General features: G+C 34.8%; 1 protein-coding gene across 4 annotated transcripts in view; it reads right to left on the bottom strand.

Moving 5' to 3' along the window:
• Positions 1-15,378, bottom strand: part of krz (beta-arrestin protein kurtz) — a 375,435-nt gene that overhangs the window by 77,771 nt on the left and 282,286 nt on the right. For all 4 annotated transcript variants that reach the window (XM_069833898.1, XM_069833928.1, XM_069833917.1 and 1 more), the window contains exon 5: positions 2,678-2,738. In XM_069833898.1, coding sequence (XP_069689999.1) covers positions 2,678-2,738 — 61 coding nt within the window. The remainder of the gene's footprint in view (positions 1-2,677; positions 2,739-15,378) is intronic.

Here is a 15,378-nt window from a genome sequence, read left to right as displayed (position 1 = left end):
AAAATAGTGCAGTGGAGTACTGTTTCATTTTCGGCAATTTTGGAGATTTTTTAAAAGCTAAATTTTGAAAACACGGTTGATTAGTTCTTAACAGCTGGCCTTCATCCAATCCCTAATAAGGCCCGAAACCAACCCATACCATTTCATACCCCTATTTCATTTTAATACTGGAATTTGAGTAATAAATGTAAACAACTTTAACAACTGATATTTTTCGTCGGAGACCTTGGGTCCCCTGCCTGAAATTGCTTGTCTACAACCCCTCTATAACCAGATAAATTTCGATTGAATTCTGAAATACTCTGTATATAAAATGCAAATTTTATTTGAACTGAAAGAAAGGGACGAAATTGAAGGAAATTATTTTGCTATGAAAACCATAGCTCGAATTAAAGTGGATCCACAGTGACTTTATAATTAATGCGTTTCTGACTGATAAAGCGATTTTCCAAATCAATAGTAGTGTAAATTATTCATAACTGTAGGATTTGGTCTTTCAATAATCCACATTGTCATTAAACAAGGGCTTCACAATTGAAACGTTACTTTCGGTGTCGCTTCACAAGTCATTTATTAATATACCCGTACTCTTTTGGAAGAGATTGTGGAATAACAAAGACTATTACAGTTAATGAACAATACAATACAATACAATACAATGATACTTGAATATAATTCGTGATTTTGCGATCATCTTTATGAGATCAAAATTTAAAAATGCATTCATGTAGCGTGGTGCGCCTCTCCACATCTGCAATCCGGATAAAAAGGAACTCTTTTGGTGACCGTATTATCAGTAGCCAACTTCCTGTAACTTGGTTTTAACGATCGCCTGATATTAACCCTGCGGATTATTGGTTGTGGGGCTATCTGAAGTAACGAGTGTTTACAAGCAGACGCACGATAATTTATCAGTTCAAGGAATCCAACACACAACATGTAACATATATTCCACAACATGAGCTCAGATCTGCGCTTTAAAGCATTAAAGAGGAACGAAAAATGATGGACACAAACAACATTTACATTGAATCTATGATCATGAATGATGCAGTAAAAATCCCATTTCTTGTGTAATAAAGCTGTGTCAGAATTTTAAAGTTTTATAGAAAATAACAGACACAATTAAAATTACTTCTACATTATTATAAATACACTGTGTAAGGAGTATACGTACAAATATTTTGATATTTGTTTAAGAAAAATGCATATGAAATAAAAGTCCATTTAATTTTATCTCTGCGCTAATAGTTTTCCCATAAATGTGTCGCCACTGTAACAGTGTGACATTTCATGAATGAGTATGCTATGAAACGCCTGTCATTTAGACTGTACGCATGTCTTTCGATCTCACAAACTCCAGCATTGCCTCAGTTAGGCCTATAGTTAATTTTGCAGGAAACTGATCCGAGTCAAATTTAACGTAATGCAGGAATCACTAATGCTGAATTGGCCTACATTCATTCAATGTTTGGAGCAGCAGGAGAATGTGCAAACGTGGCGCGGTAGATCTAACGCCAAAGATTTCAAAATAGTCGGATTCCAAATAGACGAATGTTCGTTCCTGTACACCAGAAACTCCGGGAAACAGGATCTCATCCTGGTAGTATTAATGATGTTAAAACATGACATTTTTTCATATCTAAAAATAACTTAGAAAACTGATAAATATTTGACATAATTATACCACAGTCTAGTATATACAGTCACGAAGCTCAATACGTAGTAAATATGCATCCATAGATAGTTGCTAACCACTAGGATCGCTAATATCACCTCATTAGAGACAATGCGAAATAGTACCGGAACAGTCTATTGTTCCTAGCACCCTCACAACTCAAGCTTCGTGACTGTATCTACTAGACTGTGATTATACCATCCCCGATTACCTCTGAAAATATTTGCACGTATACCTTTCACACTCTTTATATAATGTAATGTAATGTCATGTATGTATGTATGTATGTATGTATGTATGTATGTACGTACGTACGTACGTACGTATGTTTTTTTATCTTTATTTGAACAACATGCTCCATTACATAAGCAATACTACGATACTTGTCTGGTTTGTGCTTGCAGGATTACAATTTTCTTACAATCATATGATATGACACAGAATTTTGTTACTTACGAGCCAATGTCATAGTTCAATATAGTTTTATGCTATTGCGACTCGAATTTAATATATCATATTATAAACCTACAAATCATTCGAATAATATATATTATATTTGCATGTTACATTATTGTTAAATGTACTGATATTGTATTTTAGATTGTATCCTATATTATGTATTTACATTAAGTTAATTCAATGAAGGTTTATTTTTACGCTATTGTGACAAATTTAATATGTTGCAATATAATTCCTCAACTAATGTATTTATTGCTATTTATTACTTATTCTTAATATATTTTATGTACTCTTTTTCTATTAAGTTGAAATTCCTATTTTATATTTATATTGCATTAATCTGTTGGGTATTTCGTTTATCATAAGTTAGTAGTTACTATTCTCCATATTAGTATGTATGTATGTATGTATGTATGTATGTATGTATGTATGTATGTATGTATGTATGTATGTATGTGTATTATATCATGTCAGATATCAAGAATATACAGTATGCAATCTGAATAACATTAATGTAAAAACTTATTGATGTTGTCTTACCTATTGGATCTACATGCGTTATGTGATCCACGAAATCCCTTTTCCCCAAGTAAACTGTGATCTGAAATGAACGAAAGATTTAAATTAAAGCCAGTACATGTTCGAAACACAATTGCGTAGTTAACATAGACAGTAGATAAAATTAGAAAAAATATGTTGCTTTCTTCAGAAAGAGTTGCGAATAACTACGTCAATAAAAACACTAACACAAAATAGCATACAGACGTCGCACCTTGCGAAGTCACTAAAAGTTTGTAGACGGGATAGGAGGAAAAGTGACACATGCGCATTGCACTGTGATACACAGAATTCCTGTTTCACAAATATCAGAGTTGTAGAGTAGCACATACTTTTGAAAGTACGCATCTTTGTTACGAGAGTTTCAGTACAGTTTTGTAATACAGATCATAATAGTTTAATTAGGTCTCTGATAGTGTTCATATGACCTAATAAGGGTCAATTAAGATGATTCCTTTAGAACAGGGTACACTGAATCGTATCCACATCCACCGTGCTTGCGTCTGAAGACTCTCGAGGTGCGACGTCTGTAAATCTCCATCCTGCTTTTTCTCACTATAAATCAAATCTATTTTTACTGAACTAGAAGAGAATCTGCCACACAGTTTGGTTTACGTTCACGTACGTTCTAAGCAATATAATGAGTTCAAACAATAACTCGGGCTTGTTTATCACCTAAAGGCCTACTCATTCCATTTAGCAGAGTTGGTTGGAATGATGTTACATTTGACTAGGGTAAATACATGAAATTGCACAAAACGCTCAAAATGGTTCACTTCTCGGAAAAGGCTTCCACATAATTCACTGCTCAATATGTTTTATATTTTTGCAGGAACTCTAGACGAACGTTATGAATGACTTTATACCACCGTGGGTCTCAAAGTATGAATTCGAGACAATGTTTGCATGACGATACCCAGTTTACAGACGTGTGCAAATTATTAGACTCAGCACCACATTTTTTTACATTTTCATAATATCATGAATTACTGGCCACAAAATAATTCTATAGGACTCTATGCGACAGGATCACTACAAAAAAGTTCTAGAAACCCGAATTTTTCCACAAATGAGGGACTGGTTCCCTGATGGTGAATGTGTCTTCATGCAGGATGGAGCACCCTGTCACAAAGCCAGATCAGTAACTAATTTTCTGGCTGAAAATAATGTAGACATCCTTCCCTGGCCAGGTAACAGCCCAGACGCAAATCCAATTGAAAATCTTTGGTCTATCGTAAAGAGAAAACTAAAAAAACGACGATTACCACCAAGGTGGACCTCATAGAAGCACTTATCCAAATATGGCACAGGGATGAAGACATCAACAAACAATGTGAAAATCTCATGAACAGCATGCCAAACCGCATAAAATAGATGATAAAGAACAAAGGGTTTCATACTAAATATTAATTGTTGCAAACAGTGTGTAATAAATGGTTTTGTAGAATAATGCTACTTGAAACATACATATTATCGTTTGAGTCTAATAATTTGCACACGTCTGTAGTGATACAGCATTTAACAGGTTTAGAGAATCTACATTTAATAATGGGTTGTATGATTTTAAAGGGACTCTAAACAAGTAGCATGATACGTGACTTTACGTGGATTTGAAAGCATGAATTCGAGGTTCAATCTTTGCATGGCGATAGCCAGTTAAGTTCTGCATTATTTTAATAATCACACATACATTATTCCTTTTCCTACAGAAAAATTGATTTCTTTAGTTGGAAATAATACAGAGTGTTTCAAAAGTGATGGTAAAATTTACAGATGAAATGTACAAACTAACCCAAGCAAAAAACTCCAATTCGGTCCACCAATTAACCGTTGTCGAGATAGTGTACATTTTCCGTTGAGATTCCTCGCTCAGTAAGAGCAGACGTACGGACATCCGTAAATGAATTCTACCTAGAGCAGGTGTTCAAAAAGCTATCCACACATCTGAAAGCAACATTGTGTTCTTCTCTGTAGTGATCTGCGAATCCTCTCGGACAGTTCTGGATCATTCCTTATTTGCTGGAAGGCACGTTCAATCCGAAACCGCAATTCATGAAGTATGTTGACTTCAAAAGTGTAAAGCAAGCTTTTACATAACCTCAAACACAGAAATCTAATAGGATTTAAGTCCGGTGACCTAGGAGGCCACAGTAGAGGCCGCCCTCTTCCGAAGCAAATATCGCATGAACTGTTATTTGCGGACCAATATTTATTGGAGATTTTTGCTTCTTTCAGTTTGTACTTTTCATCTGTACAGTAAATTATTGGTATTCACTTTTTAAACAACCTGTACACGCAGAATGTGAAAAGATGTATGGGATATTATTTGTAACTCTTTTTTTTTTTACAATAAAATACTTCATGTAAAAGTTACTGGAAACCAACTGATATACCTCAATGTCAGTATTTTATTTTATTATTATTATATATCTATATAGTGGAAGTGAAATAACCTTCCAGATTTCCAGAGCGAATAGCTCATGTTGCATGCAACAAAAAACTATAATACTGTATATAGATGGAAAGTTCATAGTTTTTTTTTCCACAAATTTTTTTTTTTTTTTTCCCCAAATGTTTAACAATTTATCCCTCTAACGTATTTCAAAAGTGTGCACGGTTTTCGTATTACTATTGAGAATGGCTTGTGCCCTGTCATTCTTGCAGCAATATGCCACTGGCGGCCAAGATTTTCTTCAGCGTATTGTCTGTCACTGGTGACGAGTCATGGGTTTACCACCATACCCCAGAAACAAAAAGGGCAAGATGGAGTGTAAGAATCCAGGTTCCCCACGAGTCAAGAAATTCAAGATCATGAAGTCGGCTGGCAAACTGATGGTTACTGTCTTCTAGGATCAGAAGGATGTGTTGCTAGTCGATTTCTTGGAGAAGGGAGCAACAATAAATACAGCTGTATACGGCGCAACATTGTAACGTTTTACGAGCTGCTATTAGACGTAAACGTCCTGGACTGCTCTCCACGATAATGCTAGGCCACACACTATCAATGCTACTCAAGAACTGTTGCGACATTTTCGGTGGGAGACTTTGGAATATCCACCATACAGCCCTGATCTCGCACCAAGTGATTATCATCTCTTCCCGGTCTTGAAAGTACATCTTGGGGGACACAGATTCCAAAGTGACGAAGATGTCAAAACAACGCTGAAACGCTGGCTCAACACAAAGGACACCACATTTTACGAGAGTGGCATCGACAAGCTCGTCCAACGGTTAGACAAATGCCTTAATCGCCAAGGAGACTATGTCGAAAAGTAAAGCGTTGAGCGTAGAGCACAATGTGCAGTGTTTTACGTACAAAATAAAATATGAATATTAAAAAATATGCCTTGTAAACTTACTTTTGGGACGTCCCTCGTTATTAAGTGCGCTCGCCTACGGAAATTGAAGATTGTAAAAATACCGCAAAGTGTTTTTTTTTTCTAATTGAGGGTAGTTGACTTTTCGTCCTTCACCCATATGAAGCCAGTTGTGTAGACCAATTTATCGACAGATTCGTTGCTCAGAGTGCCCCATAGAAGGCAGGTCTGGTCTACGTTACACGAGCGAGGAGATTAGATTATGATGGAGATTTGATTGGATACCACAGGGTAACAGGAGCTCCCGGAGAAAATCCCTGTGTTACCTGAACTACGGACTTGTCCAACACGTCATAAATCGGATATACAACGGGGGTTGAACCCGGGCCCGCAGGATTATAAATCCAGCGCTCTAGTCATTAGATCACTGTCGTGCCACAAAGCGGTGTTATTTTAATTTAGTTATTTAACGACGCTGTATCAACTACGAGGTTATTAAGCGTGAATGAGATTGGTGATAGCGAGATGAAGGCGAGGATTCGCCATAGATTACCTGACATTCGCCTTACGGATGAGGAAAACCTCGGAAAAAACCCAACTAGGTAATCAGTCCAAGCGAGAATCGAACCCACACCCGAGCGCAGCTCTGAATCGGCAGGCAAGCGCCTCAGCCGACCTAGTTACGCCGCACAGTGTGCAATTTTCTTAATCTAGCTGGGCAAAATTCATGTTTCGACTTGTTGATTTCACTATATTTTTATGTAAGGTGGGTGCTCCTGTTATGGCCACCCCCCTATTGTGAGTTAGTTAACCAAAAAATCCGCTAAATTGCAGCAGCATCCAGTGAAAGGGCATCCTGGTATGTCACTTGATCGTTTTCCATCCAGTCAGGTTGAGCAATATGGCGTCAGTTGCCTGTTTTGCTGTTTTCAGGTGACCTCTTCTTATTTTCTCTGGTAAGTCTCCTTTGTTTTATGCATGTTTTTCAAAGACTTGTTTCATGAAAACCATAGTCCTCCATTCAGTTTTTAATGTTCTGCTGATTGGTGTTGTCGTTGATGGTGTATCTTTTACGAGTTGTTCATAATCAAACGATTTTCGAACGATTTTCGTGAAAGCTTACCTGCTCCTGATATGGCCATATCAAATGCACCGTGGCCATATCAAGTTCATTTCACTTTTATTTTTTCACCTGACAAATTTACATGCCTTATAGCTGGGATTACGCAAAAATTTTGTATTTTAAGAAAAACAACTTATTTTTTTTTATGGAAAAACCTGTTTTGACTACACTTTTGAATTATAAAAAGATTATTAAGTGTCATGTTTATTCATTTTACACCAAAATTATTTAATTTTAGCACAACTGCGCTATCAAACTGAAAACAATCACGATTTGTAGAACATGGAACAAGGGTGGCCATATCATGTGCTCATATTCCTAATATGGCCACTAGGTAGACTTTTGGAATTTGGGACTTTTTTGGACAATTAAAGCTATTTTTATGGGGAAAGGAAATTGTTTTAAGAAAGTCCATTAGACTGAGAACGGGTAAGAAAAAAGTGATTTACATTTTTTTTTAAATGGCGGCTAGAAAAATTCTCAAACCTTAGCATGGCCATATCAGGGACACCTACCTTATATAATGTCCCTGAGTGTACGAAGCATATTACGAAGTTATGAAGACACTGAGCGGTATTTCTCGCAGATATTTATTTGTTTTAGAGTAGTGTAAACACTGTTATCTGCAGTGTTGAATCCACACTCCTCAGTCGCAATAGCGAGCTTTGTTGAAATTCGTATTAAGGGCTAGTAAATTGTGTTTTCTTTACTTCTTTCATATGTAGTTTGTAAATCCAGGTATGTGCTTCAGCATAATGTGTATAGCTGAATTACTAAATTAGAGTCCATAATACGGGTTTCATTTTGTATGAAGGACATTTATTATATTTAAAAAAACTCTCACTTTAACTTGAATTATAAAGTACCAGCTGCTGTGTACTGTCAAAACAATTTTATATTTATATTCCGACGTCATTACCTGCATGAAATATTGTTTGCTTGGCTGCGTATATCTGCGAACCTAACCGATATTAATTCTTTTCAGTAAAGTGACGGCTATACACCGCCGGAAACTTTTTGGAGTTCGGTACCGGAGTAGTGCTGAATCACGGAATGATGAACTTTTAAATAATATTATAGCATCATAAATACTAAAAGATATCCCCAGTGATATTGAAAATAAAATTACAACAGCTATCGGAGATTTTTCGTCTGTCCTTATGGTTAATGTAGCACAGAAGTTAGAAGAGATTCTTAAAGTATAATGTTGACTGCCTAATTGATTCCTTCAATTTTCCGGAAAAGCTATGCAATTCTTTTGCTTCTGTGCCTGGGGATGCGATACCTCAGTCGAGTAGGGGTCATCCAAGAAAACCGTTCAGTGAAACAGCAATAGGAGGAAAAAAAAAAAAGATAAGTTCGAAGTTTACTAGGAGACCTTAGACCCGAGGAAATTACTTCGCTGCAGAATCAACTTTATGAGGATCAACTGGATCTTACTCTTCAGTGTATTGTCAGTGTGCAATGAGATGTTTAGAATCAAGTTGTGGCAGAATGTAATTTTGAATTAACTGTAATTTGCAAGTGGGGTGTGACAGCAGTTCAGGGCATATCAGATACAAGCAAAGATTTGAGTAGGAAGGAAGACAGAAATATGTTGATAAAAATTTATTCATGATTTCATTAGTTCTTCTTCAAATCCATAAAAATGAGCTTGTAAAAAGAATCATGTAGCAAAATCCTCGGGCATCTTTTACGAGATTTTGCACATCTATTAAAATCTTCTTCCAGAAAGAAACGTTACAATTAATCAGAGAAGAGACAGATAAAACTCAACAGCAAATCAATGTTCTGGAACCTACCAAGATGATTGCCTTAAAACAGAATAAAAAATCTAAGAAATACTATATTTGAGGTGCACTTCTCAAAGAACTGAATAAGGACTCAGCGACGAAGGACACAAACGTTGCGGACACCACAACTTACAATTTCAGTCTCTCCACACTTCACGCCTGGATTAGTTGTTTCAAATATCGTCTACATATCACCTACAGATTAGAGATTTAGAAATACCAGATCAGGGGTGAAACTGAAAAATCGAAGTGTGAATCCAGGAAGAAAATAATTAGAGAAGAATTCCAAAGTGAAATGGATCTTCTGGTTGATAGAATGAAACTTGAATGTGGAACTACTAAGGACAGCAACACGGCAATAAGATTTTTAAAATGCCATACAAAGCACTAACATAACTAGAATAAATGAAGACCTTATCCGGCGATTCTGTGTGATTCTGCAAAGATTATCGTTTAGATTTGACGTAAATATGGATGCATTTCAACAATTGAGCCATTCAGAGCAAAAGTGATGTAAGTCAAGAATAGGTAATGAGGGTTAAAGTAAACATTCTGTAAAATACAACGCAAAGTAGCAATTAATATTCAATTTATTTAAACTATTAGCAGTCAGTGGATAGCAAGGACATATTAATTGCTACTTTGCGCTGTATTTTACAGAATTTATACTTTAAACCTCATCACTCAATTTTGACTTACACTATTTTTGCTATGAACGGTTCAATTCACAACATACATAATGAATTCAACAGGATAAGGTATATATTTTATATCAAATTTTTCATATATTCAATTTTATTGATAGCTACTAATTTTGTGTAATTGTATCTCAATGGAGAGGTAGTTCTTCTCAGCGGACCTAGCTACACTGCATAGTGTGAAATTTTCTTAATCTAGCTGGACAAAATTCATGTTTCGACTTGTTGATTTCAATATATATTTTTATGTATATAATGTCCCTGAGTATACCAAGCATATTACGAAGATATGAAGACATTGAGCGGTATTTCTCGCGGATATTTATTTGTTTCAGAGTAGTGTAAACACTGTTATTAATAACATTTCTACTGTCTAATATATTTTCATGAAACTTTATGCAGAACTTAAAGGTAGCGTGTTTGATTTGAGTACAAACTTCTATTAAGTTTATATTAGGGGAACTACCCCTTTATAGAGGGTATTTAAAAAAAATAAATAAATTATTTCCTCTCTAACATATAATGTTCATGAAACTTTATGTAGACCTTAGAGGTAGCATTTTCGATTTGTGTACAAACACTCTGAGTGTTTATTTAACTGAAAACTTATATATAAAACAAGCATTAAGACATGAAGATGTCTCACTTTTGTCTAACGTTCTCCATAAAAAAAACATGTTCAAAATGCTTTCCTTTATGTTCCAAACAATACTCATAACGTTCGCGCAGATTTCGAAACATGTTTGCAAATGTAAGTTGTTGCAAGTGGCGAAAAAACTCTACGATTTTTTCTCGTAATTCCACAACTGTCGGCGGGTTCCGTCCAAAAATTGATTCCTTCAACATACACCATACATACGCATCGAGTGGTGTAAGATCAGGTGAATGCGATGGATACGAAAAATTTGTTTCACGGAAAAATAATGCATTCATCAAAATGTTCCCGGAGAAAACTGAGTGAGTTTCTGGCAGGTGGCTCCATCTTGCTGGAACCATCGAGTATGATGTGCGATGTTTCGTGCACGACAAAGTCTTCGCAGACCCCTCAGAAATAGTGTGATAATGAGGTTCCTCTACCGATCCTGGTTAACAGTCAGAGGATGTCCACCATCGTCTTCCACAAAATACGGGCCAACTACACCTTTTGCAGATATGACACACCATATTGCTACACGTTCAAAATGAAAGAATGCCTTGACAATAACATCTGGCCGTTCAAAACAAAGGAAGCGAGTTATCTGTTTATTAATGTATCCATCGAGATGAATGTGACATTCGTCACTAAACCATATGTTAGACAAAATGTGGAATTCTCGTTTATCATAGCTAACACTGAACCAAAGTACACAATTTTGACACGAAGATCAATATCACTCAAACACTGTCCATTCTGGATTCGATATGCATATCCATCAAAACCCTTGAACATTCGACGTATTGACATTGTACTGATACCAATTTTCAAAGCTGTTCGCCAAAGACTTCTTTTCGGAGACTGTATAACACCTGGGTCAGCAGCCGGCCATGATTATCATCATTTGACACAGTAACAGGACGACCTGTGCAGTCTTTTCTTTGAGTGAGGATGCTTTCTGTACAGCGAAACAACTTGTAACAAAATCGAGTTACTCGGTGGAGCTATCTGAAACTTGTTTCAAATTAGGGTCATTTGCGTGTCCTAGCCCGTATACCATTTCAACAAAAATTCACTATTATTATGTATCAATAATACAACAATGAGTTCAGATAAACTTCACCATGGTTGCGATAAGTACATGCGCAGTATTAGTGCGAGAATTTTAGTACTGTTTGTTTTGGCGCATACCGTAATAATACTTGATTTACTTTGAATCAGTTTTATGCAGTACTAGCCGTACCCGTGCGCTCCGCTGCACCCGTTAGAAATAAATATAAAGTAATTACATAATTAAAATAGGACATTTGATCCAGGGAAGATTCGTGTTTGATAGAAGGATAAATCGTTTAATATGTTACTTAATTTAAATTGTAAATAATTAAAATGCGATCATTTTGGTCCAGAGACCACTCATTTGGTGCAATGACAATTCCTTTAACATGTTTCTTAATTTTTATTACATGCATCCATACTTTATTTTACTTGCTATATGTTTCCATTGAATTATGATAATAACTTAATTTTAACCCTTGTTTTCTACGTATTCAGTAAATGGCGCTTGGGCCAATATGGTTCTGAACCCTTCAAATAACTTAAATAACTTATATTATATTACATTATGTAAAAAGTGTGTTGATAACGGATGTACTCGAATTAGAAAGTTCTTAATTTGTTACGGTGGCTCTTGAATCTCAGGAGGAACAAATTTTATTTTACAACAGCGCAACATAATCTTCTTGGCTCATTACCCAACTTTTTGCATTGCATTTAATGCATATGTATTTTATGTATTTTAACTCGATTCAATTGAGCATAGTTAAAATTTGGATTATAAAATAATGGAATGCTAAGCTAACATATTATTACTGCATACTAAATCAATACACTCTTGTGGTTCGTTAATTCTCTGAGATAAACATTATTTTAAGAAATACAGGAAACGAATACACAGAATAGCCTATCAAGTTGTTTGTGCATAAGAAGCTATTTTAATCTTACCTGTCCTCAATTCACTCCGAAGTTACTGTAATAACATTATAGCATTATGTCCATATAGAGAAACTACACTTTCCAATGGTGAAATAATAATTAATTACACAAATCGGTTAATTTAGCTTCCGATATTACTTCACACAAACACAGAAATATTCTCTGTAGGCTATCTTTCATAGCTTTCGATTGTTGTTGACCAAGGCCCCTTATAGACGAATTCATTTGTTTATTTCATTACACCGCCTTAGATGGCAGTTATTTTAATTTTGAAACTCATTTATCTCATTACATATCAGTCCTATCAAAATTTTTCAAAGAATAAAACTTATCGGAAATGATTTTTAAAGAAATTTTTGTTATGTAACATTTTTCACAAAAATCAATAATAAGCGAGATATTTCAATTTATTTAATTCAGACCCCCTTATAACCCCCCTTTTAAATAATGTATTTTGAATGCCATGTAGCCTAAAATCTAAGTTACAACGAACTTAATCTATATTCAAATTTTCATCGAAATCGGTTCAGCCATTATCGCGTGAAAAGGTAACAAACATCCAGACAGACAGACAGACAGACAGACAGACAGACAGACAGACAGACAGACAGACAGACAGACATACAAACAAAAATTTCAAAAAAGCGATTTTCGGTTTCAGGGTGGTTTATTATATATGTTAGGACCAATTATTTTTGGAATATCGAAAATTACCAGAAAAATTTCGGCTACAGATTTATTATTAGTATATAGATAACGTTATAAATATGATAAAACTAAAAGTTATAACGTTACGAGTGGTATTCCACACTTTACACACACTCTATAATATATTTCTCTCATCCCTGTACCCTCTAGGTTAACGACACATTGTCTGAAAAAAAAAAAAACACACGCTTGATTAAATAAATTTATAGCCTATGTGTATGAATTAATCAGCTATATTACATTTCTATTCTATAATTTTAGAATATATATTTTTTCATAAATTGTCCTCTACTTTGCTGGTTGAGTGGAAGAGAAGGCCTTACGGCCTTAACTCTGCCAGCTAAAATAAATTATTATTATTATTATTATTATTATTATTATTATTATTATTACTTTATTCACGTACGATATTATTCTTCTCTATGTTAATGTTATATTATATAATTTTATTGCAGCTGTAATTTTAATTTTAGTTTCTATTTTATTTTATTTTTTCTATATTCCTCTTACATTAATATATTATATTATATAATTTCACTGTAGCTGTAATTTTAATTTTAGTTCATATTTTATTTTATTTTGTATATTCTCTTACAGGTATATTAATAATATCTCTGAACTGCGACCGAACACGAGCGCTGCTCATTCGGTCCTCAAATTTTGTTAATATTACTGTATCTTCTTTTTTAAATTGATTGTATTATTTTATTTCTATCTCTATTGTTTTAATTATATTCTGTATTCTGAACAAACTTCAACACACACCCTATATTCTTTATCTTGGTATGGCGACCTGCAGTGGCAGGGAAGAAAGACTGTAACGCGACTCGGAAAACAAATTTTCATTTGCATGTTGGCACAGAATAATTTCTAATAGCATTTATCCGACTCAAATAAAATGAAACTTTTCTGCGCTTCTTAATATTGTTGCATTATCGTCAGATATTTGTTCGTAAATCATTGTAGAAATTCCTATCATATCCATTCCTCCAGAAGAGAGATAGATGAAGAAATCTTGTGTCTGTGCAAAATCACTCGTCCCTGTGCTCAACATATATTTCATACTTCATATTGAACTTGTAAAGTTCGTGATTAACGCGTCAAACAGTAACTTATATTTTAAAAGAGACATTTTCACAAAAACAAATCATTCTTGATATCACTGTTGTGCGAGTTTTGACGTCATTGGAAACATTTTTAAGTGACACCCTGTATTTTTCTGTATACCATTTTATTATTCTCCATTTACATTTATCTGTAGCAGAAAATAAGCATGAATTTTGAAACGCACTGTATAGGCCTATGAGCTATTAAACTCCATGTAGGAGCTATGAATTCAAATTCCGGAATTCCGACGAGTTCAAACGGAATTTTTATTTGAACTTGAAGTGAAGAATGAGTGAGACAAATAGAAACTGGCGTTGTCGTGGAAAGTTTCTCGAAGTGCTCCCGTAGCCTCTAACATTACAAAATTTCTATATACTTCACACACATCCTGATTACCGGTCCAGAAAGTACACCATCGCGTCATCTTCTGAGAAGACGAGGTTTCAGCGAACTTACGGTGAACGATCCACGGAGCATGTGACATTGGAAATGCCCAGTGTTGATAACGTCTTCTGAGTATTCAGATTATGGCAATAAGAAAGAATAAAAATCCGTTAGTCACGCTACAGGTAGACTATTTGTGCAAAGGACCTATATAAATTCTGCTGGAATGAGTTGTAAATCTGTACTGCAGTAATCTAATAAAATCTAAATACCGTAATTTTTTAACGATTTCCACCTTTTCTGCCTCTTAAAGGGTGCGGTTTTGTAATATCTATTAGGCCTACGTTTTATTTTTTACGTTCTCATCATTTCACAGTACTGCAGAAATGCAACAACCTCAATTTCAAACATTCCGAAAAAGTGTTTCCTCAGTTAACTCGGGAATGATACATATGAAAAAACACTCTTCCTTAAAAAAAAGAAACAATCTCTTAAAAGCGTCCCAGACGATTCCTTGTGGAGTATGCCTTCTATAAAACCGTGTTGCAAATGAAACGATATCGATAGGTTCTCAAAATCTGATCGGCGCAATGGTACGCATGGACGATGACGGGGTTTCAGTTGACTGTAGTTGAAATGATTTTGCTCCTTTTTGAAGAAAAAAAATTAAATTATTTTAATCAAGTGCAATGTCGTTAATGTTGTATAAAATCAAAGAATATGGACGTACTGTAGTTATATATATATATATATATATATATATATATATATATAAAACATACAATTTATAACATATCACGTCATGGCCATAATACTAACTGCCCACTATAGTGAAAGCATGCCTCTTAAAAGGTACAGGAAAATACTGAAAATTTCATGCTATTATCATTGATAGCGGAGTTGTGGTGACTTAATAAACGTGGATTA

This window comes from Periplaneta americana, chromosome 1 (assembly GCF_040183065.1).
Source record: "Periplaneta americana isolate PAMFEO1 chromosome 1, P.americana_PAMFEO1_priV1, whole genome shotgun sequence".
Classification (NCBI taxonomy): Eukaryota; Metazoa; Arthropoda; class Insecta; order Blattodea; family Blattidae; genus Periplaneta; species Periplaneta americana.
The sequence above is the reverse complement of the archived record's forward strand: the minus strand, read 5'-3'. Positions and strand labels throughout refer to the sequence as shown.